Source organism: Otolemur garnettii, unplaced genomic scaffold, assembly GCF_000181295.1.
Source record: "Otolemur garnettii isolate 467f Iridium unplaced genomic scaffold, OtoGar3 scaffold00036, whole genome shotgun sequence".
NCBI classification, from domain to species: Eukaryota; Metazoa; Chordata; class Mammalia; order Primates; family Galagidae; genus Otolemur; species Otolemur garnettii.
The window spans coordinates 8,961,376-8,987,748 of NW_003852431.1; the positions used below are offsets into that span (position 1 = coordinate 8,961,376).

Consider the following 26,373-nt stretch of genomic DNA (forward strand, 5'->3'; position numbering starts at 1 on the left):
GGGCGCCTGTGGTCCCAGCTACTTGGGAGGCGGAGGCAGGAGACTCGCTTGAGCCCAGGAATTGGAGGTTGCTGTGAGCTGTAATGCCACGGCCCTCTACCCAGGGGGACAGCTTGAGGCTCTGTCTCAAAAAAACAAAACAAAACAAACAAACAAACAAAAAAAAAGAAGTACTTTATATCTTAGGTAATGAACTTTTTAGAGAATGAACATGGTCATGTGATGAATGAAATATGAGGAGAGAGGAAGAAGCCGGGAGATGCCTGTATGCGGTGGTAGTTGGACTACTGTGGGTCAGGGGACAGGTGTGAAATGAAACTTTTAGGCGATATTTTTTTTGGCTATTTGCAGGAGGATTTGACAGGATTGACACTAAGCAAGAGGGAATTGAAGGATTGACACTAAGCAAGAGATGAGATCTTAGGGGTTGAAGTGATGGGAATTTGAGGTCCTGGGAGAACTGTTGACATTTTTCTTTTCCTTTTGATCATTTCTGTGCCTTAGCACCAGATGCTGCTGTCCTTTGTTCCAGCTTTTTTCTTTTCTTTGGTCCTCTGTTACTTCCCCTACAGTGTGGCTGTCCCTTTCCTTCTCACCTGAGGTTTCTTTCTCTCTCTCGTACTCCTTTTTTTTTTCACATGATTAAGATAGATAATTTTTATCTGTTGTTGAAGTGTCGTTGTAATACAATTTTATTTTTCCCATTCTTGACTACTTTTGTTTTTTATTTTTTAAAATTTCACATTAATTGAGGGTATGAATGATTAGGTTACATTGTGTTTCTCAGGTAAAGTTCAGGTTGTAGTTGAGCCCTTCTTCACTTGGAGATGTGCTGTTTATGCTTACATTGTGCATATTAGCAACTTGGATGTTTCATACTCAGTCATGCCACATATTTTATTAAAAGATGTCAATTTATGTAGACAAATTTATTTATTCCTCAATTCAGTATACTGTTTTTTGAGTTTGTACCCAGGATTGTATTAGGCCCTAGCAACAAAAAAACGAGATACAATTTCTGGTCCTAAGAAAACATTGTCTAGTGGGTATAATAAGCAGGTCAATACATAACTTGCTTTCTAGTGCCATAAGGCTTTATAGAGTATGTAGGTGCAGTGGACCACACAGGAGGAAGGACTACGTGCTGGCTCACATAGGAGGCTGAGCTAGAGAGGAGCTAGGTCACAGAGGGCCTGATGGGTCATGTAACTGATTCAGATTCTGTCTTGTGAACAGGAGATACTAAAGATTTTTGGTGAAAGAGGATGATGAGACTTGCATTCTACTTTAGTTAAGATTACCTGGGTACTGGTAAGGCATATCTGCTCATGAATGGTGAGATGAGAGGCAGAGGAAACAGTGGGCAGTTGTTGCAGTTGTCTAGGAAGTGTTAGTGAGGGTTGGAATTATGGTAGTGACAGTGTTTGTTTTGAGTATAAGAAATGTTAAGAAGCCAAATGGACAGACTTGGTAATTAGTTGACCATGAAGGCTGAAGGAGAAGGTGAAATCTAAACATACTCTTAAAGGCTCTGGGTGGTGATGCCGTTAACTTAAAGAGGGAAAACTGAAGGGAGAACAATGCTTGGCTGAAATGATGATTGAGTTTAGTTCTGCACGTACTGATTTTGAGTAAATGTGAAAAGTCCAGTGTGTATGGAGGGCTGAAGTCCAAAGGAAGAGGGGCCAGGTGGGAATATATTATGGATTTGAGAGTTTTCATTGTGTGGGCATTGTTGAAACACAATTCTTTGACAGATAGGAAGGAAAGGAATCAAGGACATTGTTTTGAAAAAACAAATTAGCTTTGACAAGTTGAAAGAACATCTTTTCCTTGGGTGTAAGAGAAGGGAAGAAGATGGTAGTAGTGGTAGATAAATTTATATATTTGCAGATAGCAACTTAGATGTTTCATACTCATACTTTCTCCCTTACTCTTCCTCTTACTCCACTGTCTCCTTTTCTAAGCTTTTTATTATTTGTAAATATTATCTCTATCAAGTATTTGCTTTATGCAATTTATTTGCTTTATACAGACAATTTTAAAAGGCAAGGTTACTATAGAGTTCACAGTATATTGATATATAAATCCAATTTTGATCTCTTTTTGAACTTTTTCAAATGTGTTCTATAAGTATGGGAACTGATTCTGGAATTTTTAAATAGAATAAGAATGGCAAAGAGTTAATCATCATTAAATATAAATACAATATAACTAAACTTTTATAGTCACACTTGTTAGTGATATGAGGAAAACAAAATAAAACCTTGAGACCCATTAATATCATTTTTCTTTTTGGTATTCAAGTATTTTTTAATCTCACTTTTCCCAGCGTTAACTTGGATTAGTTGATTCAGGTAGTTATTTGGGCTTTGTGTTCCTTCATCTTCTAAATATAATAGCAGCCTTCAGAATTTGATTATTTGAAAACAACAGCAAAGGTAAAATAGTTAAAAAACTATTCTGAGGAGAAATGGAAAGCCATGTGTTGGGTGGTTGGCTACAGTTTATCATTCTGAGTATTGAAGCTTAGTGTGTTATTTTATTATTATAATTCTTTTTTATTTTAAAGTCATTTATTACTTTTGCTAATTATAAAGGCAGTACATATTTATTATGGATAATTTGAAAAATGCAGAACATTTTTTATAAAGAAATAGAACTTAGAAATATTTTTTGAAATCCTGTTGACCAAAAAAATGCCTGTTATACAGACATTTTTCTTTCTTTTGTCTTTTTTTATGCACACTTAAAAATATGTCTATTTCTACACAGATGAAATGATACTGTAATTGTAGTATAATATTTTTCCTTCTTAAAAAAATATGTATTTTTTTCCTCTTTATGGTCCTCCTAATATTGAAAGAAGAGCAAGTATAGTGTGTTTCCAAGACTGAAAGATTGGCTTTAAAATGTAAAATCCAATTTGAAAGTATTCATATGTTTTATAAAATACTGTGCCAAACAACTGAAAAAAACTAATATAAGACTTGTTTGGTACTCCTGTTCGGTATGTCAGAGCTGTATATTAATAATTCTTTAATAGTTGGAAAACTTGAGGTAGATTTTTATTTTGTTGTATATTGAATGCATATTATGATTTTGGACATGAATTACTTTTCCCTGCTTATTAAAAACAAAGTCTACAATGAATCAAGATGTGGATGATTAATGAGAATCCACAGTATTTAACCTAGACAAGTGAAGAATTCTGTTTTGGTTGTTGTGACTAAAGTTTTATGAGTTTTTCTCACTAAAACCAGCTAGTGCCCTATTCCTACACAGATTACCTGAATTGCCTATTGTCATACATTTGTTATTACACCTTACGGTTACCCAGAGATCAGGAATCTGTTCATTAAGCAGCCTCACTTTTTGTGCCAAGGTTCATTAATTCTCTGTTACTAGAGGAAACATATTTATGTAAATGATCCCTAGCTAAAAATGTCATCTGTGAAAAATCTTAGAACATTGTTGGTAGTAAAGTAGGCAGTCTTAAGAATGATAGAATGCAGTAGTCTCCTATAGGCCTGAGAACAGAGGTCCATATTTTATACTTAGGAGATCATTGACTTCAGATTTTTCTTTCCTGTGAGAACATAAGCAGATGGAAATCTTAGATAGCATATTTTTATTTTCTAGTCCATTCCAGGGAAAGGAACTATATCAAATGGAAAAATTTCATTGCTTGTGTATTTAATCAGTAAAACTCTATGTAATTTAATCAGTGAAGCTCTTCTGTAATATTAGTTATAATCAAACCTGCTAGAATAATAGATAACTTTTCTAAAGAAAGTCCTATTAGTTATTTTGACTTATTTATATCAGTATTTTTCAGAAACCTTACAAATGATTATCAGAAGTGCAGTTGAATTGTCTGCAACTGATTTGACCCTTGTCTGGAAAATGTGTTTCTGAGATGCAGTGGTAAAGCATATAAGTGACTGAATATTAAAATATTAATTGTGTGTGCATCATGTGCTAGATGGTGGGCTAGGCATTGGGAATTAAACCATTTAAGACATGTTCCTTGTTAATAAGGAGACCATTGCATAGTTGGATAAATAGAAACAAAAATAGTACACTATACATGCTGTAAAAGAGGTCTGGACTGAATAAGAATTACATTCATGACTCATTTACCCATTACATTATAAACTGTTAGAGAACAAGGTCTAGTATACTTTTATGTCTTTTGTGGTGAGTTGCACAAAATAAGTGCAAGTTATTTGTGGAGATATTTAGGTAATATGTAAATTAATGCAGAAATCTCAGCAGAGAGAATATTTATTCACCCACTGTTACGTCCAATAGATTTAATGCTTTGAAGCATTTCTACTGTCTTTTTTTTTTTTGGCCAGGGCTGGGTTTGAACCCGCCACCTCCAGCATATGGGGCCGGCGCCCTACCCTTTGAGCCACAGGTGCTGCCCTGAAGCATTTCTACTAATTAGTCTTATTTTAACTTTTCCTGTTGCTTCTCCAAATAATCTACTTTAATACCTACTGGTGAGATCTTATAAATGTGGTTCTCAAAATATTGACATTGACTGAGAAATGGAGTTTCATTGTTGCTTGTTTTATGTGTTTTCTTATACTGGTTCATTACATTTTACTTAATCTTTAGTTAACAGATTTATATCTTTTGCCAGATACCAAATCAGATTTTACTTGGTCCTATGAGGAATGATAAGATAATTAAAGTAGAAGAACTGGTGATATTTTTAGCTAAGATGTTTTAAATTCTTTTTGAAATTATCCTACAAGAATAAGGGATACCACCTATAAATAATAATATGGTGGTTATACCATTATAGAAAATGCTAAGGTGAAAATTTGCTTTTCAAATCTACTTTAAATGAAAAAAGTACTGAGTTTTACTTGAGTACAACCAAATGAACTATAAATTAATGCTGTTTATTTCTTCTGAGTAAGAATGCAATCTAGTCTCTAGTTCACTGTTATAGAGCATTTTCATGATATTTTATCATGGCTCCATTATGCTAAAACTTTTTAAATAGTGCAACTAGGTTCATGCAACTCATGTTTTTAGGTTCTCACTTGTGGGTCTGATAAAATTAAAATAGCCAAGTGGGAAAAAGACACAAATTCTAGTCCAGATCAGCAGCGGCAGCCTTCCTTATAACCAGATAGTTTTCTAAATTGTCATACTAAAAAATACTAATTAAAAAAAAATGATTTCTTATTTTTGCCTTTTAAGTATCAATAGTTTATCATTTTCTATGGAAGTAACTTGTATCAGTTAAACTTCCTAGAAAGTGTCATTAGCTTACATGTTATAAAGTATAATTTTTTTTTCATCTTAAATAGATTATTGAGGTGGGACTTTGTGAAGTTTTTGAATTGATCAAGGAGACGCGATTTTCTCATCCATCCCTGTGTCTCAGGAGTCTCCAAGCTCTGCTCAACGTGCTTCAGGGTCAGCAGCCTGAAGGCCTCCAGTCAGAGCCACCCGAGGTCCTAGGTAAGAGTTCAGACTCATCAAATGAGCATTTAAAAGTGAATATAATTAATATTAGAGTATTGTATATTTAAGAATTGCTAAGATAAATTTTTAATGTTCTTGCCACCAAAGATATTTAAGTGTTTGAGGCAATATATATGTTAAATAGCTTAATTATTCCACATTGTATTCATAAATCATAACATCACTTTGTGTCTCATAAATTTATATAAAAAATTATAGATTTACAATTTTTAAAAAGTGAATAGCTTCTCTTAGGAAGCACACACAGTAGCCTATAGTGCAGTCTTTATTTAAACAGCAGGGAGGTAAGTTTTAAAGTATTTTATGGTTTAAAAGTTGTAGTTCATGCATACACATTTCTTGCTGATTGTGGTGATAGAGGAAAGCAAAACATAAATCCCTGGAATCTAGGAATTATTCTCAAACCTTAAGGTCACTATTGTCTTAAATTGCTCTTATTAAATAAGAAATAGCCAGCCATTATGGTAGGTACCTGTATTCCCAGCTACTTGGGAGGCTGAAGCAAGAGAATTGCTTAAGCCCAGGAGTTTGAGGTTGCTGTGAGCTATGATGCCACAGCACTCTACTGAGGGCAACACAGTGAGATTGTCTCAAAATAAATAAATAAATTTTAAAAATTCACTTTCTCTTAACTTCATTTGTTACTTGGATAGTTTCTAAATCAAGAGGGCATTTTTTGGTATTCATCATAAATAAAAATCTATTTGGGTTATAGATGAAGAAGCTTCTGACTTAGTGGCAACTTTCATATGCTTTGTGGCTGGTGGGTTCAAAACCTGCCCAGGCCTGCTAAAAGCAAAAAATAGCTGGGCATTGGGGCAGATGCCTGTAGTTCGAGCTACTTGGGAGGCTGAGGCAAGAGAATTGCTGGAGCCCAAGAGTTTGAGGTTGCTGTGAGCTATGACGCCACTGTACTCCACGGAGGGGGACATAGAGAGACTCTTGCCTCAAAAAAAAAGAAAAGTGTTTATTTTTTCTTAAAGCGAGTTTCAGTTCTATGGATGCATGTCTTTCATTGCACTGATTTAGGTTTAATATATATCCTATAAATATGATAAAAGCTTTTACTTAGAGAGTATTAAGCAATAGAAATATAGATGGAAGCATAATTTTTCATTTGACTAATTGCTTTTCTCTAATGCTAACCATAGGCCTGCAGTCTAGAGTTTTCTAGATCCTTCTGATAGAATAGGAAGATTCTCAGCAGTACTAGAGCTATGGCATTAGTATGTATGAGAGTTGTTTGGACCCTGCCGATGGAGTTTATGATATAGTAGATTTCAGGAAGAGACAAGGATTTGCATTTGGAGTAAGTTCCTGGCTGATGCTGGGATTGCTGAACTGGGGCTGCATTGCTGCTCTGGAAGAGTTTGATTCTTTTTCTCTGTTTGGCTATTTGGATTTTATTAGACCTATATGTATGAACCTAATTACATGTCAGATTTTTCTGGTTTTGGTCACAAATGGTGATTTAAGTTTTGTGTTTGACTTTGTTGTTTTATTTTAGTTGGGGAGGGAGATGCTGACCGTGAAAACAAGCTAAGGATCTTACAAAACAGCAATTTCCCCACCATACACACACATGTTGTTAAATGCTATTGCCAAATGAAAGCTATCACTTATTGAGAAGCAGTCACTTGTTGATTATTGCTACACCAGTGATCGTATTAATAGTGTGATGTGCTACTTGGCTTGACAGCATTTTGCTGAAGATTTGATTTATTTAGGAATATTTTGTTAGTTTTCCTTGCCTTTGGTTTGTCAGTTTGCAATAGTTGGAATATTTAAAATATCCACTAAAACTTATATGTCATATTTCTTTTATAATCCATGAATTATTTCTTCCTAGGTCCTCTACCATTCTGTTGTTTTATATCAGTTGTTACACACTTTCCTTTGTTCTTAGTACTAGTTGTTGAAACTATAATTTGTGCTTTAGTCAAATCATTTTCTATCATATTTTGCCTTATTAATGTTTTCATTTTTATTTTCTTGTTAACATTTTCAAATGTTGCTATTCTGTCTTTGGTTTCTCTTTTTTTTCAGTGTTTCTTTCTAATCTTTTAATTACTTTGACTTATTTTTCTGTATAAAGGATTTATCATCTCTTCGTATTTTTTATTTTGTTTAATTAGCTCAAGGATAAAAGTAGCAATTCGGTCCTCTAATATTAAATTTCTATTGAAACTTGCCTCTATTATTTTCATTTTATCTGATATTAAAATTTTATTTTTTCCTCTCATTTGGTTATTTTCAAGATATTCGTGAAATATATGTGGATTTGTGCAACTGTTAATATTAGAATATCTTCATGATTAGTATACATCAGGTTTCTTTTTGCCAGTGGATTTTGATTTTTAAATCCTTCAGGTAAAAAATGATTCCCTTATATCTATCTTTCTGCTCAGTGTAAGGTTAGAATATATGTTCATTTAAATCTAATAGCACCTCCTATGTTCTGTGCTAAGAGCATATAATACCATTGCTGTTGTTATGGAGCTTAGCCTCAGACAGTCGGACACATTCATAGTGATAAATGTGGATAAATAAAATGGAGGAAAATAGAGCGAGTTCTGAGTCTTTAAGAGGTTTCCCTAAAGATGTGACATTTGAGATTTGGAGGATGAAGGGGAAGACGTGAACCAGGTCATGAGTGTCCTAGGCAGAAAGGACAGCATGCAGTAAGGCTGTGAGACAGGAGAGAGAATGAACAAACAAAGATTAATATGGCTGGAATGTGGAGAGTGAAGGGAGGGATGGTCTTGTGGTAGGTGAGGAAGGACTGAAGGACATGTGGGACTTACAGGTAATGTTAAAGAGTTTGGTTATTGTTTTAGGAGGAATGGAAAGTCTTTCTCTCTCTCTCTTTTTTAAATATTCTTTGTTTTGGCAGCACCTGTGGCTCAAATGGGTGGGCGCCAGCCCCATATGCCGGAGGTGGTGGGTTCAAACCCAGCCCTGGCCAAAAAAAAAAAAAAAAAAACAAAAAAAAACTAAATATTCTTTGTTTTATAACATTTATTTTCCTAAGTTATTTAAGTTATTGACTGTTTTATTTCAAGTAAACCCAATGTTTTTGAGGGCAGACATTCTTTGTCTTCTTTTGCCAGTGTACTACTCCAGCTTAGAGTAGTTCCTAGTGTATGGAAATAATTCAGTAATTTTTTTTGCTGAATAACTAAAATATGGGATAGCTGAAGGATACTGATGGGAGGAAAGATGGACAGAATGGATGGACAGAATGGAGAGATAGATGGAGGGATAGATGAGAGGATGGAAGGAAGGATAGTTGGAGGGAAAAGTAAAGGAAAGAACAGATGGAAAAAAGGAAAGTGAAAGTGAAGGCTAGACAGACAAAGGTATGGGAAGAAAGGAAAGAAGCATGAAGAGGGAAGAAGGAATTAATGAAGGAGTGAATGGATTTTTAAATAGATTTTGGTTTGAAAATTCTCTGTGTTTTCTAGCAAAAATGAATGGTAGGAGATAATTTATGAATGCTTTCTAGTAGTCCAGTTAAGAGATGATGATAGTATGGATTGGAAAGGTAGTGAGGAGGAGTTAATTAGGAAGTCAAACAGGAGTTAATTTGGGATTAGATACGGAAGTTGAGAGACTGGGAGGGGACACCTAGGTTTTTGCAGGTGGCCATTTTGTTTTCAGAAAATTGCAGTACGTTATCTTTCTCTTGCTCTCTTCTCTCTTCCCTACCTTCCTCCTGTTTCTCTCTTTTCATCTTTCTCAGGGTTTCTGCCTTCTTCTAACTCTCTTTTTCTCTCTTTGATTATATTTACTCTTCAGGGACTTTCAAATCTCCCCTGCCTTCTAGAGAGAAAATACCCAAGAATATCTATCGATTCAGTCACTCACGGGAGGAGTTGTTCTGGGAATTTTGTATGGAGGCCTCTGTTGGTGGGAGAATGCATATTCATGCTACTTTCTCGTCTTTGCTTCTAAATGGCTTTATGATTTAGGGAAAATCTTTCATCCTCCCTGTGTCTCAATTTCTTTATCCTTTAATGGGGAGGGATAACTGTTCCATTGACTTGGAGGTTTTCCTAGGGCATAAATGAATTATATTAGTGTTTTTCAACATTTTTTACCTCACAGCACACTTGAACCTATAGTTAGACTTCCATGGCACACTTAAATTATGTTGATCAAAAAAAAAAAAACAGTGAAAAAAATTATATACTCACTGTACTTTGAACTTTTTTGAAAAATAATTTAAGGGCCAGGTGCAGGGGCTCACACCTATAATACTAGCACTCTGGGAGGCTGAGGTGGGTGGATTGCCTGAGCTCACAGGTTTGAGACCAGCCTGAGCCAGAGTGAGACCTCATCTCTAAAAATAGCCGGGCATTGTAGAGGGCACCTGTAGTCCCAGTTACTTGGGAGGCTGAGGCTAGAGAATTGCTTAAGCCCAAGAGGTTGAGGTTGCTGTAAGCTGTGACACCACGGCATTCTACTGAGTGTGACAAAATGAGACTCTGTCTCAAAAAAAAATAATAATAATTTAATTAAATGATCTTTAAAAATTTTTGTGATACACCTAAGATCCTCTCATAGCACACCAGTGTGCCACGGCACACTGCATTACATCCTCCTTCTGTAAATATGAGCAATTATGTTACTGATAAAGCCAATTTTATTTTAAAACAAATTATAGCATATGTTTTATGTTCTGTTGTTGTTTTGCAAATACACATTTTTTTTTTATATTTAACATTTTAAAAAGCCCATACTCCTCCCAACCTAAAAGGTAAAGTAAGTGCAATGGGTAGTCTAGTACATGATAGAATGAGATTGTTGAACATGTGAATGCTTCTTGTCAAGCTTGTTTTAAATGACCCTAAGTGCATTTTATTTTTCATTTACAAAAATAATGACTTGAACTAAATGTCCTCTAAGGCTCTTGTATTAATGTTTTAACTTTTGGGGAAAGGTTACTAGAAAGAGACTAATGCAAAGTAAGTGTTTTTGGTGCTTTAACTGTAGTTTATGAAACAGGTATAAATAAATACACATGCACATATAATTTGTTCTGTACATAGAATGAATATAATTGATTCTATTTTATCTACAGAGTCTCTCTTCCAGCTCCTTTTGGAAATCACTGTTCGAAGTACGGGAATGAATGACAGCACAGGACAGTCCCTGACAGCACTTTCCTGTGCTTGCCTCTTTAGTCTGGTGGCCTCTTGGGGAGAAACAGGAAGGACACTTCAGGCCATTTCCGCTATCCTCACCAACAATGGTAGCCATGCTTGCCAAACTATTCAGGTATTTCATACTTGTAACTGCTTAGAAATTTATAAGATGTTGAGTTGCGGTTTCATCTCAATTTCTGTTGATAGGAATTCCTTGTTTTCTCTTAGTCATTACAGTAGCTTTATCTGACCAAGGGTGATGTATAAATAATCTATAGTATTTGAGTTAAGCTATGTGTGTGTTTAACTCTGTAGCAATAAATACAATAAAATTAATTTTGGCAAAAACTCTTAAGTCTTTAACCTGGTCTTTGCATGAACAACACAACCTTTTCTTTCTTTGCATTGCCTTGCTTTCCCCCTTCTCTTCCCCTCTTTTCTTATACCTGAATCTTCAGGTATGGTATTCCTTCATAGTTAAAAGTATGGTATTCCTTCCTTCTCTTTTGAAAGAAAAATACTAGAACATCAGTGTGATGTATTTCGGTTAGTTGATTATGATTTTTTCATGAATTGGTTTGTTCCTGAGTTATTTCAGCTATGTGTGTAAGATTTTCAGCTTTTAATATGTAATTATAGAATAAATAACTTCATCACTAACTTCACCATTGTTAGTGATGGGAAATACAATCCTCTTTATGGGCAAACATGATTTAATTCTTTTGGAAGGTTCTGGAAATTGAGAGAGAAGTTATAGTTTCAATTCTGATTATTTTTCTCTGACCCCTTGGAAAACCTGCAGGACAGATGTAAGGGCTGCTCAATCTTATTAGCAGGCCAAAGATAGCAAAAGGAGTTACTGGTCATTTGTGTGTCCCATTAATGGTCTTGAACTTCTTTTGTCAAACATGAGCAATCTCTTTACTCCTGATTTTTACTGTTACTCTTTTCCTCCTTTCTACCATGTTTGAAATTCTTTTGTCACTTTTTAAGGTCCTTAATCATTTTGAAGATCTATAGATGGTTTTCATCTGTGTTCTGTAGACATGCTCATGTCAGGAAATGTTTAATTTAAATATTTGTTTAAAATATACAAGTTTTTTAATATTATAATAAAATAATACATATATCCCACATTTTAATAGGACAGTGACCACCAATATATGAGCTTGATGGGCTTCCATGTGATTTTGTATAGACTTAGGATTGGTATTAGAGCCCATAGCAGGACTACATGAACTAGGTTCATAGAAAGCCTCCCAGAAGAAAGGAGATGAGAGCTAAACAATGAGTTGAAATTAACCTCTCCAGAGGGAGGAAGTGTTGGTACTGGGGGTGTGGAGAGAGGATAATCTTTTAGTTGTGTGCTAAGGCACAAAGGTGAGAATAAGGTTTTAGTCACCAGGTTACAAAAAACTACTACTAATAGATCCTCTGAATCCAGTTGCCAAGGTTCTCTATAGACCTTCCCCCATCCCTACTTCCCCAACACCAGACAAAACACCTTATTGAAGTCCATTCTCTTACCATGACTTACTGTGTTCTTCATGATTTGACCTCGTTTTAATCTTTCAACTTAATTTCATAAAACTCTCTTGGCTTGACTAAGGGTGGAGGGAGAAGAAAAGTTTCCCCAGAGAATATATAACTTTTAACATCTCAAATTGTGTTGGCACCCAAATGCTTATTACCCTGTCTATTCTAAAAGGTTAACTGAGAGTTTAAAGTAGAGTAGGGATGGTGATATTGTCAGGTGCCTTATTAAAGGTGACTAAAATCCTTGCTTGAGAGATCAACTCCAGTTTCAAAGGCTTCCTGCAGAGAAAACAAAATAGTACATGAGCCTACAAACTAATTTTAAAAAGCACATGGATAAAGGTATCATCTTTGAGAGTTAGTAGAAACAAATGTAGCAGAATCAATTCTACCAAATCTTTACATATTAAAATTACTTGATATATAATATTTATGTGTTTGTATATATGGTAAGTATGGTTAAAGTAATAACAGAAAATAGCAAAATATATAATTAAGGGATAAGAATATAAAAAGCAATCAGAAATTAGCAAGAGAACCAAATTGAGCTCCTAGAGATGAAAAATCAAATAATTACAATTAGAAGCTTAAAAGATGGGTTAACAAGTGGATAACATAGTTGAAGATAGAAATAGTGAACTAAAAAGTAAAGAGAAAGAAATTACCCAGAAAGCAGCACCGAGAAACAAAGGTAAAGTAGGAAACATGGATAGAGAAAGAGAAAATCTAATGTATTGATACAGTCTGAGTTCTACAAGGCAGTAATAGATTTGTGGAGACAAGAGTACTTGAAATAATGGCTAAGATTTTACAGAATTGGTGAATGACATGGAATTCTGAGATTAAGAATGTCTCCTTTGCTTGCAATTTGCTTTTTATAGGTGAACTTTTAGTTGTTTTGTGCTGGCACAAACTTCTGCACAGTTTATTTTCTTATAAATAATATATCACTGTCTTTATTTTGTCTGTATTATGTTTAGAACATTTTAAAATATCTTTTCATTTCTTTTCTTCTCTTTTGAATAGGTGCCAACAATACTAAATTCACTACAGAGAAGCGTACAGGCAGTTTTGGTCGGAAAAATTCAAATTCAGGACTGGTTTAGTAATGGCATTAAGAAAGCAGCTTTAATGCACAAGTGGCCATTAAAAGAAATATCTGTTGATGAAGATGACCAGTGTCTACTTCAGAATGATGGATTTTTTCTTTATCTGTTATGCAAGGATGGATTATACAAAATAGGCTCTGGATACAGTGGAACAGTTAGGGTAATGTGATTCCCTATCATAGCAGACTTACTACCATAATAAATTATTTTCTATTTGTTTCTACCTTCATTTGTAGAATACTTTATAATTTTGGTGTAATATTTCTTTGAAAATCATAATTGAAATATATACATTAAATGTCATTCATCCATTTGTATTATTTTATATTGATTATTAGTAATGAAAGAGTTGATAGACTCACTAACTTTTGTTAAATTGCAGGGCCATATATACAATTCTACATCCCGCATCAGAAACAGAAAAGAAAAAAAGTCTTGGTTAGGGTATGCTCAGGTAAGAAAAGAAACCAATTATTATTTTTTAAAACATGTGGTTGGTCTTTGTTTAATCAATAAATAATATCATTTCTATTTAACCATAAATGGTATTTTTTAATAATATGGCTATAACAGTGGCGTAATGTAGTGTGAATAACCTTGCCTTAGATATTCAATTTTAGTTTTAGCCCTATTTCTTACTAGGTATTTGATTATGGGTAACTCATTTAAGTTATTTGATTCTATATTATTTATCTGTGGAATGGGAATAAAAATATCTTCTTTGGAGTTGTTGTTTGAGGCACTAGATTAAAGAATCAAAGACCACCTTTATCATTAGCACATCTAATTTGGAAATACATATGTGACCTGAAAGGTCTGAGGGCTTCTTTCCACAGACTTCTTCATTTTAAGTCTTTCTTCTAGTATGATACCTACTAGGCTCAGCTACCTCCATGGAGGATCATACAAAGATTCACAGAAGAAAAAAGAGAGCTTGGCCCATGTTTCTTTTTAATTAAATTATAGCTGTGTTTGTTAATGGGGTACAATGTGCTGGCTTTATATTCAGTTTGAAATACTTACAACAAATTTGAAATACAACAAACTGGTTAACATAGCCTTCATCGCACTTTCTTAATTATTGTGTTAAGACATTTGTACTGTACACTTAGTAGATTTGACATGTACCCTTGTAAAATGCACCATTGGTGTATTCTGACCAATTACCCTCCCTCCCCCTCATTGTCCCCTCTCTCCTCCCCCTCTTTTTCTCCTTTCATCCTGGGCTGTAGTTAGGTTATGGCTTTCATATAGAAGTGTGGTTGTTTATATATTGGTTTCATAGTAGAGCTGAGTACATAGGATCCTTTTCCTTCCGTTCTTGGAAAAGGGAACACTCCTGCACTGCTAGTGGGAATGCAAACTAATACATTTCTTTTGGAAAGAAGTTTGGAGATCACTTAGGGCTCTAAAAATAGACCTGCTGTTCGATCCTGCAATTCCTCTACTAGGTATACATCCAGAAGACCAAAAGTCACTTTATAACAAAGATAACAGCCCATATTTCTTAATGCTGGAATCTTTCCCCCTAACCAACAAAGCCAGATAGGTTTCAGCCTCTCCTTAGGTGAGCAATTAGACACACTACTTCTCTTCCTGTGGAGAAAAGTGAATGATGCATGGACAGGAGGGGCCAGAAATATTTATTTTCATACTATACCTTCCTGAGTATAGTATGAAAGGCAAAACCCAAGTTTCCTTGTGGGAGAATAGCAAATAAAGATTTCCCTGCCTGCCTGCCTTGCTGAGCTCACCACATTTCTTGTCAGCATCAAATGATGAAAGATATTTAAAAGTACATGTTTTGAATACTTAGGACATTATTACTGTTATATGAAGAACAATCTTACTATATCACCTGTTGGGGAGATTTTGAAATTAAATTTTAAATATCAAGTTAATTTCTCAGTAATGGTCTCTTAAAACCTGACCTAGTATAAAATATCTTACCAAATTTCAATTTGCCATTCTCTTATGTTTTATCTAAGAAATAATTCCATAGAAAGTTCATTATTACAGCAATTTGTTCAAATGGCATACAACCTCATCTAAAACCACTATTATATTCATTTTGAAATGACAGCTTAAGTATTTCAGTTACTTTTTATTAAAGTTACTGATCACTTTTTTTTTAATTTTTAATTTTTATTTTTGAAGCAGAGTCTCACTTTGTTGCCCTAGGCTAGAATACTGTATTGTCATCAGCTCACTGCAACCTCGAACTACTGGGCTTGAGTGATTCTTCCACCTCAGCCTCTTGAGTAGCTGGGAGTACAGCCATGTGCCACCATATTTGGCTAATTTTTTGTATATTTGGTAGAGATGAGGTCTCGCTTTTGCTCAGGCTGGTCTTGAACACCTGATCTCAAGCGATCCGCCTGCCTTGGCCTCCCAGAGTGCTAGGATTACAGCACTACAGTAAGTCACTGCAACCAGCCTCATTTATAATTATTTACTTGGCAAGTGATACAGTCATTTTTAACAAATGTTTGTACCTGTACTTTATATATGTATCTGAAAATATATGTTAAATTGATCCCAGTAATGTACCCATGTTCTTATATTTTTATTCTTCAATGTCTTTTAGACATCAATATCGATATATTATTATACCTTAAAAAACTGTAATATGGAGCTATATGGCTGCTTTTTTTGATGAGTTGGTAATTAAAAATATTTTAACACAGGAAAATTTTTTTATCATTATCAGGGTTATTTATTATATAGAGATATGAATAACCACAGCAGGACAGCCATAAGAATAAGCCCTGAAACACTGGAACAAGATGGTACTGTGATGTTGCCAGGTATGTTTCAACTTGTCCTTTTTTTTCTTCACAAGTGATTTTAAGAAATGTGCACGTTAAGCTCTTTAGACATACAAAGAATGATTAGCAAGGCACAGTGCTTGCTTACAAATGTGTTTAAAAAATCTTGACATATGAGACATGTATGGTCTATATAAAGTTAATACAGGTCAAGATAATGGTCTTCAAAAATAGGAGTTTTAATATTTGTTTTCAAATTCTTAAACACTCATGGCCCAATCCCCTACCTGTATGCCACCAAGATTTTTTTAGCTGCTGAATTAGAAGTATTACTTTGTTCATGATCAAACTACAAGTCTGGCTCTCATATGACTCGGTACAAAGAACCTGTTTATTTTTACTTTAATAACAGTGAACTTGGGTTTTCCTCTTAATTTTAAAAGGTTTTCAGAGACAGAGTTTAGGGTGGGTCAGGAATTTTTAAAAATTCCATTATTTATACTTACAGTAATGTTCTGATAAGAGACTTTAGACATAATTCATTATGCTTCAATTTTAAGGTTATGCACATAATTTTCATTCAAATTACTGCTGTCTAAATTTTGAGGCATTAGGTCTCAAATTTTGTGCAACATTGGGAAAGTGCATAGTCTTCATTGTAAGGTCTTTGAATTTCCTTATACATTTGATACTTTCTGAAGTTGTTTATATTAAAATCTTGAATGTTTAATATGTTGGCCAATAATTTCATTGTAAGCAGCAATATTATTTCTAGGCACTTGACCATCTGAAAATGAGAGCTACTTTTGAAGAATATATGAGAAGGATAATTGGTCCCAGGCTGCTTTTTAATTTATAAATTATTCTTTTAACTTCACCAAACATTTATTGGAACTCTACTGTTTGTACATATATGCAATTAGTATATCTGACACCATGTTAAAGTAAATGCCATATTTCCTATCCATTTCACAAATAGAGTAGCTTTGTAAAACAGGTGACTTTATAAAATCATTTTGTAAATAAGTATCTCATATGTCTATAGGTTGTTTTATTTCCTCATCACAAGTCCTGGGCCATGTCTTTAGTCATAATACAAATAACATTCATTTTTGAAAATTTTTTAATAGCATACACAGTCTCCAGACACACATCTGTATATTAAAAGAAGTCATATTTATTGTATAAAAATCGTACAAGCAAAAAAGAATAAATTAAAATTTTTTATAACCCTCACTTCCTACATACACTATTAACATATTGTTAAATAAGTTTCTAGTATTACTCCTATGTGTGTATGTATATACTTGTAAAAAAAAAAGTGATCGTATATGCTACATATTACTGTTCTAATCTTTCCCTCACTTCATATTCTCAGTGTTTTTCCAGGATTTTAAATAATCTTCCACAACCTCACTTTCATGTTACAAAACATAGTCCATTGATTAATACTGAAGTGAGAACCTCCCAGGTTTTTGCTGCATAAATTACACTGTGATGAGTCGGCCTTTTGCTCTTTGTTCAAGTCATTTTAGGAAAATGTTGCAGAAAAAATTTTCTAAATTTACAAATTCTATCCTTTACAATAGACATATGCTAATATAAAGGATTCACTTCTGAGAAACTCTACTCATTTAATAGAAATGTGCCTGAGAAGATAATTTGAAAATATCTACCTAAAGCTGTTTTATTTATTACACCATGATATAAAGTTATTAATGACTTTATTCAGTTTAAATCCCTCTGCATCATTTAATGTAGGAAATTCAGCTTTCAACAAGTATGGCCTACTGTGTTTCATAAATGTGCTATAGTAACGGTGAAGAATGAGCCAGACTTGGGAGGATAGTCCTCAATTCTATGTCTTACAAACTGGCAGATGTGCCTAGATACATTCCTGAAGATACTATCTTATACTATTACACGACGGATAAAGGATAAAGAGAAAGCCTTGAAATCATGTGCCAGGAAGACTCTTCCCTCAAGCCTGAAGACACCTCTTGTCATTTTCTCATTTCTTTAGCCTGGACTGAGTTCTCTTGAGTAGCACATTTTGTTTTTCCTAGATAGGGGCACATTTCCCATCAAGGAGCAGAAATGAATTGTGAGATTTACGAATGGTAATGAATACCAGCCATGTTTAAAATTGTCATAAATCAAGTAATTCCTTCAGCTTAATGTTGCAGCTTTTTGTTTAGTCTAGTTTACAAAAAAGTTATTTTAACTTAGTACTGATGAACTGCAAACATACCTCCCCCCCATCCCCCACAATTGTCATTTTATTCTTTAAGTCTCGGCTTACTGTTTGGAGTGTATCCTTATGTCATTTACTTTCTGTGTCTGGTGACAGATTGCCTCAAATCATGAGGCTTTTTGCTACTCTTCTTGCGCCGCTTCACTCCTCACCCCTGCATTTGTCTGAAATTATAATGAGTTTTTCTTCTTTGCTTTTTAGTTTAAAATCTTACTGCTTAGAGCTTGAGAAGCATCTTTCTTGCGCCTCTTTGTATTCTGTACAGTGGACTAGGAACTCTTTCTTTCGATTTCTCCTCTCTTTGATTACCAAGTCTCTTGGGCTACCAGTGGGCCTTGTCTCCCAGTTTCTATTTCCAGTTTGTGATCACTGAATTCTCTATTTGGTAAGGGTCTGCCTGTGTTTTGCATATTTATAATAAGGAAGTATGCTAGTATGAAACTCCTGGGCAAAGATATAGAGTAATCTAGCTTATTTGGGTGGGCTCCATTACTGCATTCCAAAACAGAATTTTTTTTTTCTTGATTCAGGTGAAAGTAGAATTGAAAATTTTTTTTGTATTTATCATTAATGGAGAGATTCATCCTAGTTCTCTGCAGTTATTTTGGGAAGTGTGTGTATGCTTTTATACTTGCTTGCTGAACATTTGTTTTCCCAAAAGGACAAAGTTTATCTTAGATGTTGATTTTGCTTGTAGTTTCATGTTATTTAGTAGCAATCACTAACACATGTTCCAGTGGTCCTTCTGTAATACTGGTATCCCTTGTTGTGATTGAACTTGTGCATTATTTTGATCAATGTATATAGTGGAATGTTCTGCAAGAGATATATACAATATTGACAAAATACATATTATAGCCAAGACATATGACTGCTTTGAGACAAAAAGAAAGAAATGTAGATTTGTCTTCTCTGGGGAGGACTAGTGTTTAAAAATCTTAGAGCATGCTAAATGTTAAAATACTGGAAACAAACATTAAAAGTCTAAGTGGGGACTCCATGCCTGTAGCTCAGCAGCTAGAGCGTCAGCCACATACATTGAGGCTGGCGGGTTCAAATCCAGCCTGGGCCTGCCAAACAACAATGACAACTATAACCAAAAAATAGCTGGGTGTTGTGGCAGGCACCTATAGTCCCAGGTACTTGGGAGGCTGAGGCAAGAGGATCACTTGAACCCAAGAGTTTGAGGTTGCTGTGAGCTGTGACGCCACGGTACTCTACCTAGGGTGACAGCTTGGGACTCTGTCTCAAAAAAAAAAAAAAATTCTAAGTGGGAAATACAGAACTGTTTTTAAATATCCATAATTTTATAAAGCAAGGGATATCTGTAGTTGGACACGATAGACTTCAAATACAGAAGCTTTAGGTCTGTCTGTATTTTTCTGTGATACTAATGACCGTGACGTATGTCTGAGGGTAGAGTGTTGCCTACATCGCATGTGATTGTGTTGAAATGATTATAACCAACATTATAGTTTGTTCATTGTGGTGCATGTTTACTATCAGATGATACTTAATACTAATTCATTTTGAAATTAGGTGGGATCTCATGTCCTTGGTTATGGAAGATTTATAAATGTAAGCGCACAATGGAATAAGTATTATTAGTTGATAATAATAATAATTATTAGTATTATTAGTTGAATTATTTAGTTTATGCTAATTTGAAATTCTTTATTAAAAAGCACAGTCTCCTTTTTAAACTTAACTTTATCCTTATTACGTGGAGAACTCTCATTTTGACTTCAGCAGAGGAGTAAATTCATTTTGTGAGGTGTTATATTGTAATGTAACTACTTTTCTTCCTTTTGTGCAGATTGCCACACTGAAGGTCAAAATATTTTATTCACTGATGGAGAATATATTAATCAGATAGCTGCTTCAAGAGATGTAAGTACTCTGACTTATGAGTAACTAGTGTGAATGCATAGTAGAATTCCTTTTTCTTAAGTTATTTGGTTGTTATTGTATAGCCTTAAGAGACCAATTCATGCAATGTAATACTGTGGATGTTTTGTTTTTCTGAGGATGGTTTTGTTGTCAGAATATTTGCCACAAGCACTGAACCCGTGCTGCAGCAAGAGTTACAGCTTAAACTGGCCAGGAAGTGCTTACATGCCTGTGGTATCTCACTATTTGATCTGGAAAAGGACCTGCATATTATAAGTAAGAAAGCACAATAAGTGTGTTTACTATTGTAATTTTCAGTCTCTTTATTCTTTTAAAAACTAACATTGTGTTTTTAACAGCTCAGTATTTTAACAGCTGTTTTGTGTCTGTTACTATAAAGCATAATTTTGAATTAATATGTTTAAGTAGGAAACAGCCTTTAAAAAGATATTTGAAAATCATTTTAAGAAAGTGACTAATTACTTTCCATTTTTATTTTAAATAGTGCACAAGAAAATAAACTTACATTTAATAAGAATTATGGAGGGATACTATTAGGATATATGCTCCATCTTTATTGGATTGTTCAAAAATTTGAAAACATACTATAAATTTTACTTTAACAATCTACACAGTTCTTTCATTGAAATCTTTAATTTTGTATTTGAACACATTTTCTAGATTGCATGAAATGACCCCACAGAATTTGAAAATGATAATTGGCCTTACAAACTGGTCACTGGCTTTCTATCTGGATACAGAAATACAGCCACAGAGTATTTCTTGGGCTTATTCTTCTTATTCTTTCAGTACTGTAGAAATAATTGGGATCACATGTTCCCACAGGGGGCTCGGAGTTTGCCATGCCAATCCAGTTTTAATAGTGCTTTTCCTTAATTTAGGGGGGGTCCTTTGCCAGGTTCATCATTTTTGACTGTTACCTCATTAAATTTAGTAAAGTTAACATTAGTGCTTTACTTTGCATATTTTTACTTAATTATGTAGTGTTTTATTTTTATTTTTTTAATTATGTAGTGTTTTTTGCAATTTTTTCATAGAAAAATACTGAATTGGGATTATAGATTAATTAATTAGTAGTTTGTATAACTGGACAGAATCATAAAATACATCACATATAAAATTATAGTTACTTATAGTTCTACAATTTTATAATATACATGAGGATTTGTGTGTATTTATACATGTACATTATTTAAATTTATGAAGTAGCTACATAAAATGTTCTGTTTAAAACAGTATGGGGGCTCGGCACCTGTAGCTCAAGTGGCAAGGCGCCAACCACATACACCTAAGGTGGCAGTTCGAATGCAGCCCAGGCCCGCCAAACAACACTGACGGCTGCAACCAAAAAATAGCTGGATGTTGTGGCGGGCACCTGTGGTCCCAGCTACTTGGGAGGCTGAGGCAGGAGACTCGCTTGAGCCCAGGAGTTGGAGGTTGCTGTGAGCTGTGATGCCACAGCCCTCTACCCAGGGAGACAGTTTGAGGCTCTGTCTTATTCTTATGGGATAGAGAATTTGAAATAATTTAGTTAGTTCAAATATCTGCAGACAGTGTTCAAACCTTGATGACTCTGTATGGGCTGACCTCCTTTAGCTATATATTTGCTTATTTGTAGACTGAACAATATAGTTTTAAGAATCAAATGAGGTAAGATTACAATCTTAAAATTGTAAGATTCATGAACTGTATAATGCCTGATACGTAATAAATGCTCAATAAAAATCTGCTTATTTATATGTTAATTCAAGGAATATTGCTGACATTAAGTTAAACATTTTTTTTGGTTTATATTTTAAAAATTAATTTGGTACTGATTTTAAACAAGATAAGAAGATTATGATAACTTTCCTTAGAGTAGTATACCTACTACTGTTAACTTTTTTTTTTTGAGACAGAGTCTCATTCTTTTGTCCAGGCTAGAGTACTGTGGCATTGGCCTAGTTCACAGCAACCTCCAACTTCTCCCGGGCTCAAGCAATAGTTCTGCCTCAGCTTCTCAAATAAGTGGGACCATAGGCACCTGCCACAATACCTGGCTAATTTTTTATATTTTTAGTAGAAATGGTATCTTGCTCTTGCTCAGGCTAGTCTTGGGCTTATGAGCTCAACAGATCATCCCACCTTGGCCTCCCAATATTGTTAATACTTTTAAAATCTCAGGCATATGTCGTATTTTCTCATCTCTTTTTGAGTAGTATTAATTGGATTGACTATTAAGTTACTCAAAATACTGCATGTTATACTTGGAATTATTCACATTAGATCTACAATAGTATTTATTAGTTTTATATTTTAGGTACAGGATTTGATGAGGAGTCAGCAGTTCTTGGTGCAGGACGAGAGTTTGCATTAATGAAAACAGCAAATGGGAAGGTAAATTGCTTTTAGGGATTAAAAATCACCATTTTCTGCTTTAAGAGGTATTTGGTACAGTCTGTTGATTAGTTTACATAATTTACATGCTTAAACATCAATTTAAAATTTTGATTTAAAATTTTTTATTGTAGTTAAATTTTATTCATCTTGAAAATAATATAGGCATACCTCATTTTATTATAGTTTGCTTAATTTCCCTTTGCAGATATTGCATTTTTTACAAATTGAAGATTAATGACAACTCTGCATTGAGCAAGTCTATTTATTGGTGCCATTTTTCCAATAGTGTATACCTCCTTTCATATGTAATTCTTGTAATATTTCAAAATTCTCTATTATTATATATTTTATGGTTATCTGTGATCAGTGATCTCTAATGTTACTGTTACACTGTGTCCACATAAGCTGGCATTCTTTTTTTTTTTTCCTCAGGTTAATATGAGGGTATAAACAATTAGATTACAATATTTGTGTTTGTTAGGTAGAATCTTTGATGTAGTTATGTCCCATACCCAGAAGATGTGCCATATACCCTTACACTGTGCCCATTAAGTGGGAGCACACCCATGCTCCTTCCTCCTCTCCATAAGATGACATTCTTAATGGATAAAAAAGCGTTACATGTGTTTTAACAGCTCCACTGACCAGCCTTTCCCCAATCCATTTACCGGTCTGTGGGCTTCCTTCTTCCCTGAGATATAACAATGTTGAAATTGGGTCAGTTAATAACTCTACAAAGGCCTCTAACTGTTCAAGTAAAGGAAAGAGTGGCATGTCTGTCACTTTAAATCAAAAGCTAGAAATGATTAATTTTAGTAAAGAAGGCATATTGAAAGCCAAGACAGGCCTTAAGCTATGCCTCTTGCACAAATAGTTAGTCAAGTTGTAAATACAAAGGAAAAGTTCTTGAAGGAAATTAAAACTTCTCCTCCAGTGAACACAAGAATGACAAGAAACTGAAACAGACTTAATCATTGATATGGAGAAAGTTTGAGTGGTCTGGTTAAAAGATCAAACCAGGCACAACATCTTAAGCCAAAGCCTAATCCCGAACAAGGTAACTCTCTTTAATTCTGTGAAGGCTAAGAGAGGTTAGGGAACTGCAAGAGAAGTTGGAAACTATCTGAAGTTGTTTCATTTAGCTTAAAGAAAAAAAAAAAGCATATATCTCTAAACATCAGTGCAAGGTGAAGCAGCAAGTACGGATCTAGCTAAGAACACTGATGAAGGTGGTGACACTAAACAACACATTTTTAGTGTAGACAAAACCAACCTTATGTTGGAAGAGGGTATCTAGGACTTTCTTAGCTAGGGAGGTGAAGTCAGCACTTGTCATGAAAGCTTCAGAGTACAAGCTGAATCTCTTGGGGGTTACTATAGCTGCTGACTGGAAGACAATGCTCATTTGCCATTCCAAAAATTCTAGGGCCTTTAAGAATTATGCTGCCTCTACTGTGCTTGTGCTGTAGAAACAGAACAGCAAAGACAGGATGACAGGACATCTGTTTACAACATGATTTCCTGAAGTTTTAAGCCTGCTATTGAGACTGATGTTCAGAAAAAGATTCCTTTCAATGTATTACTGCTCATTGACAATATATCTGGTCACCTCAGAGCTTTGATAGAGATGTGCAAAGAGATTAGTGGTGTTGTCCCTCCTGCTAACACAGCAACCATACTGTATTCCATGCATGAATGAGTTATTTTGACTTTCAAGTCTTAATCTTTAAGAAACACATTTCATAAGGCTATACTTCCCTTAGATAGTGATTCCTCTCTGTATCTTGGGAAAGTAAGTTGAAAACCCAGATGATATTAAGAATTTTCATGATTCATGGGAGGAGGTCAAAATACAACATTAATGGAAGTTTGGAGAAAGTTGATGCTAGCCTTTATGGATGAGATTGAAGGGTGCAAGACTTCAGTTATAGAAGTAACTGCATATGTTTTAGAAATAGCAGAGAACTAGAATCAGAAGTGGAACCTGAAGATGGGACTGAATTACTACAATTTGATGATCAAATTTGAATAGATGAGTTGCGCTTTACAGATGAGCAAAGAAAGTAGTTTCTTTGCTCAACTCTACTTCTGTGAACATTGTTGAAATGACAACAAAGGATTTAGAAGATTACATAAACTGAGCAAATACAGCAGCAGCACGGTTTGGGAACATTGATTCCAGTTTTGAAATAAATTGTATGTGTAAAATGCTATCAAACAGCATTACATGCTACAGAGAGTTTTTCTTGTTTTTCCTTTTATTAAGTCATATACATTAGATCATGAATACATTTATGTATTTGTGGGGTACAATGTGTTGACTTCATATACAATTTGGAATGATTATATCAAACTAATTAATATAGCTTTCACCTTATTTACTTAATAATTGTGTTAAGACATTTATGTTCTATACTTGGTAGATTTGACTTGTACCCTGAGAAATTTTTCATAAAAGGAAGAGTCAATGGATGTGGCAGGGTTACTCTATTTATAAATTTTAAGAAATTGCCACAACCATTCCAGCCTTCAACAACCACCACCCTGATTAGCCAGCACTCATTAACCTAATGGCAAGACTCTTGACCGCAAAAAATTACAACTTGTTGAAGGTGCCCTAATTATTAGCATTTTTTAGCAATAAAGTATTCTTAAATTAGGGTGTGTACATTGGTTTCTTAGACATAATGTGATTGCATAGTTAATAGGCTGTAGTATAGTGTCAACATTATTTTTATATGCACTGGGAAACCAAAAAATTTGTGACTTGCTTTATTGCAGTGGTTGAGAACCAAGCCTGCAGTATCTCTGTTATATGCCTATATTTTGAAACAAAATTGTTGTGACATTTAAGGCTGTAAAACTATGAATTTCACAAGATGTACTTTTCTGTAGATATTTAATTTTAATTATGGAATTTTATAATGATTTGAGTTGGGACAAATTCATTTTTTCTGTGTTTAATGAATAGGATTATGTACAGAAATATACAGACTACAAGTTCATTTTTGTGTGTTTAATGAATAGGATTATGTACAGAAATATACAGACTACAAGTTGGGGGAGCCTGTATCATTAAGTTATAGCTTATAAAGTTCAATCTATAGAGATGGGAACATTTTTCTTAACGAATGGGTATAAGGAGAAAGTAAGATAATTAAAAGAGTCTAAAATTTAAAATTATTAGACAAATATTATATATTTATATGTAGGTTTTTATACCTGGGAAAAGTGAGTTGAAGATTTTATGAATTTCCCACTCTTTTGAGTTTGGAGCATATTTTTAGAAATAAGTATAAATGTGAAAATTGAAGTATTCTGAATTGATATTTTAAAACTACTACAAATTTTTCTTTTAGCATTTGTATTTCTCTCTTGTTTAGCTCACAGAAGTTGAATAGCATAAAACAAGAGTTGGGTTTCTTGTTATTTTTGTTTTTCTATAAAAAATGTACTTCTTTTTTCCTCTTATGAAACCTGATGCACTCCTCCCAAAAATACTGTAATTCCTTTTTTTTCCCCCCACATAAAAGGTATATTACACTGGCAAATACCAGAGCCTTGGAATCAAACAAGGTGGTCCTTCAGCAGGAAAGTGGGTTGAGCTACCAATTACAAAATCTCCAAAGATAGTACACTTCTCAGTTGGACACGATGGCTCTCATGCTCTTTTAGTTGCAGAAGATGGAAGCATATTCTTTACAGGATCTGCTAGTAAAGGAGAAGATGGAGAGTCAAGTAAGTTGACTGATCAGCTGGAC

At 34.2% G+C, this 26,373-nt stretch overlaps 1 protein-coding gene across 10 annotated transcripts in view; it reads left to right on the forward strand.

The window, feature by feature from the left end:
* The window catches only part of MYCBP2 (MYC binding protein 2, E3 ubiquitin protein ligase), a 273,377-nt gene that overhangs the window by 39,469 nt on the left and 207,535 nt on the right, over window positions 1-26,373 (forward strand). For all 10 annotated transcript variants that reach the window (XM_023513171.1, XM_023513166.1, XM_023513164.1 and 7 more), the window contains 9 exons: window positions 5,331-5,484; window positions 10,592-10,788; window positions 13,218-13,460; window positions 13,683-13,754; window positions 16,011-16,107; window positions 20,139-20,212; window positions 20,350-20,488; window positions 22,533-22,609; window positions 26,146-26,350. In XM_023513171.1, the coding sequence (XP_023368939.1) occupies window positions 5,331-5,484; window positions 10,592-10,788; window positions 13,218-13,460; window positions 13,683-13,754; window positions 16,011-16,107; window positions 20,139-20,212; window positions 20,350-20,488; window positions 22,533-22,609; window positions 26,146-26,350 (1,258 nt within the window). The remainder of the gene's footprint in view (window positions 1-5,330; window positions 5,485-10,591; window positions 10,789-13,217; window positions 13,461-13,682; window positions 13,755-16,010; window positions 16,108-20,138; window positions 20,213-20,349; window positions 20,489-22,532; window positions 22,610-26,145; window positions 26,351-26,373) is intronic.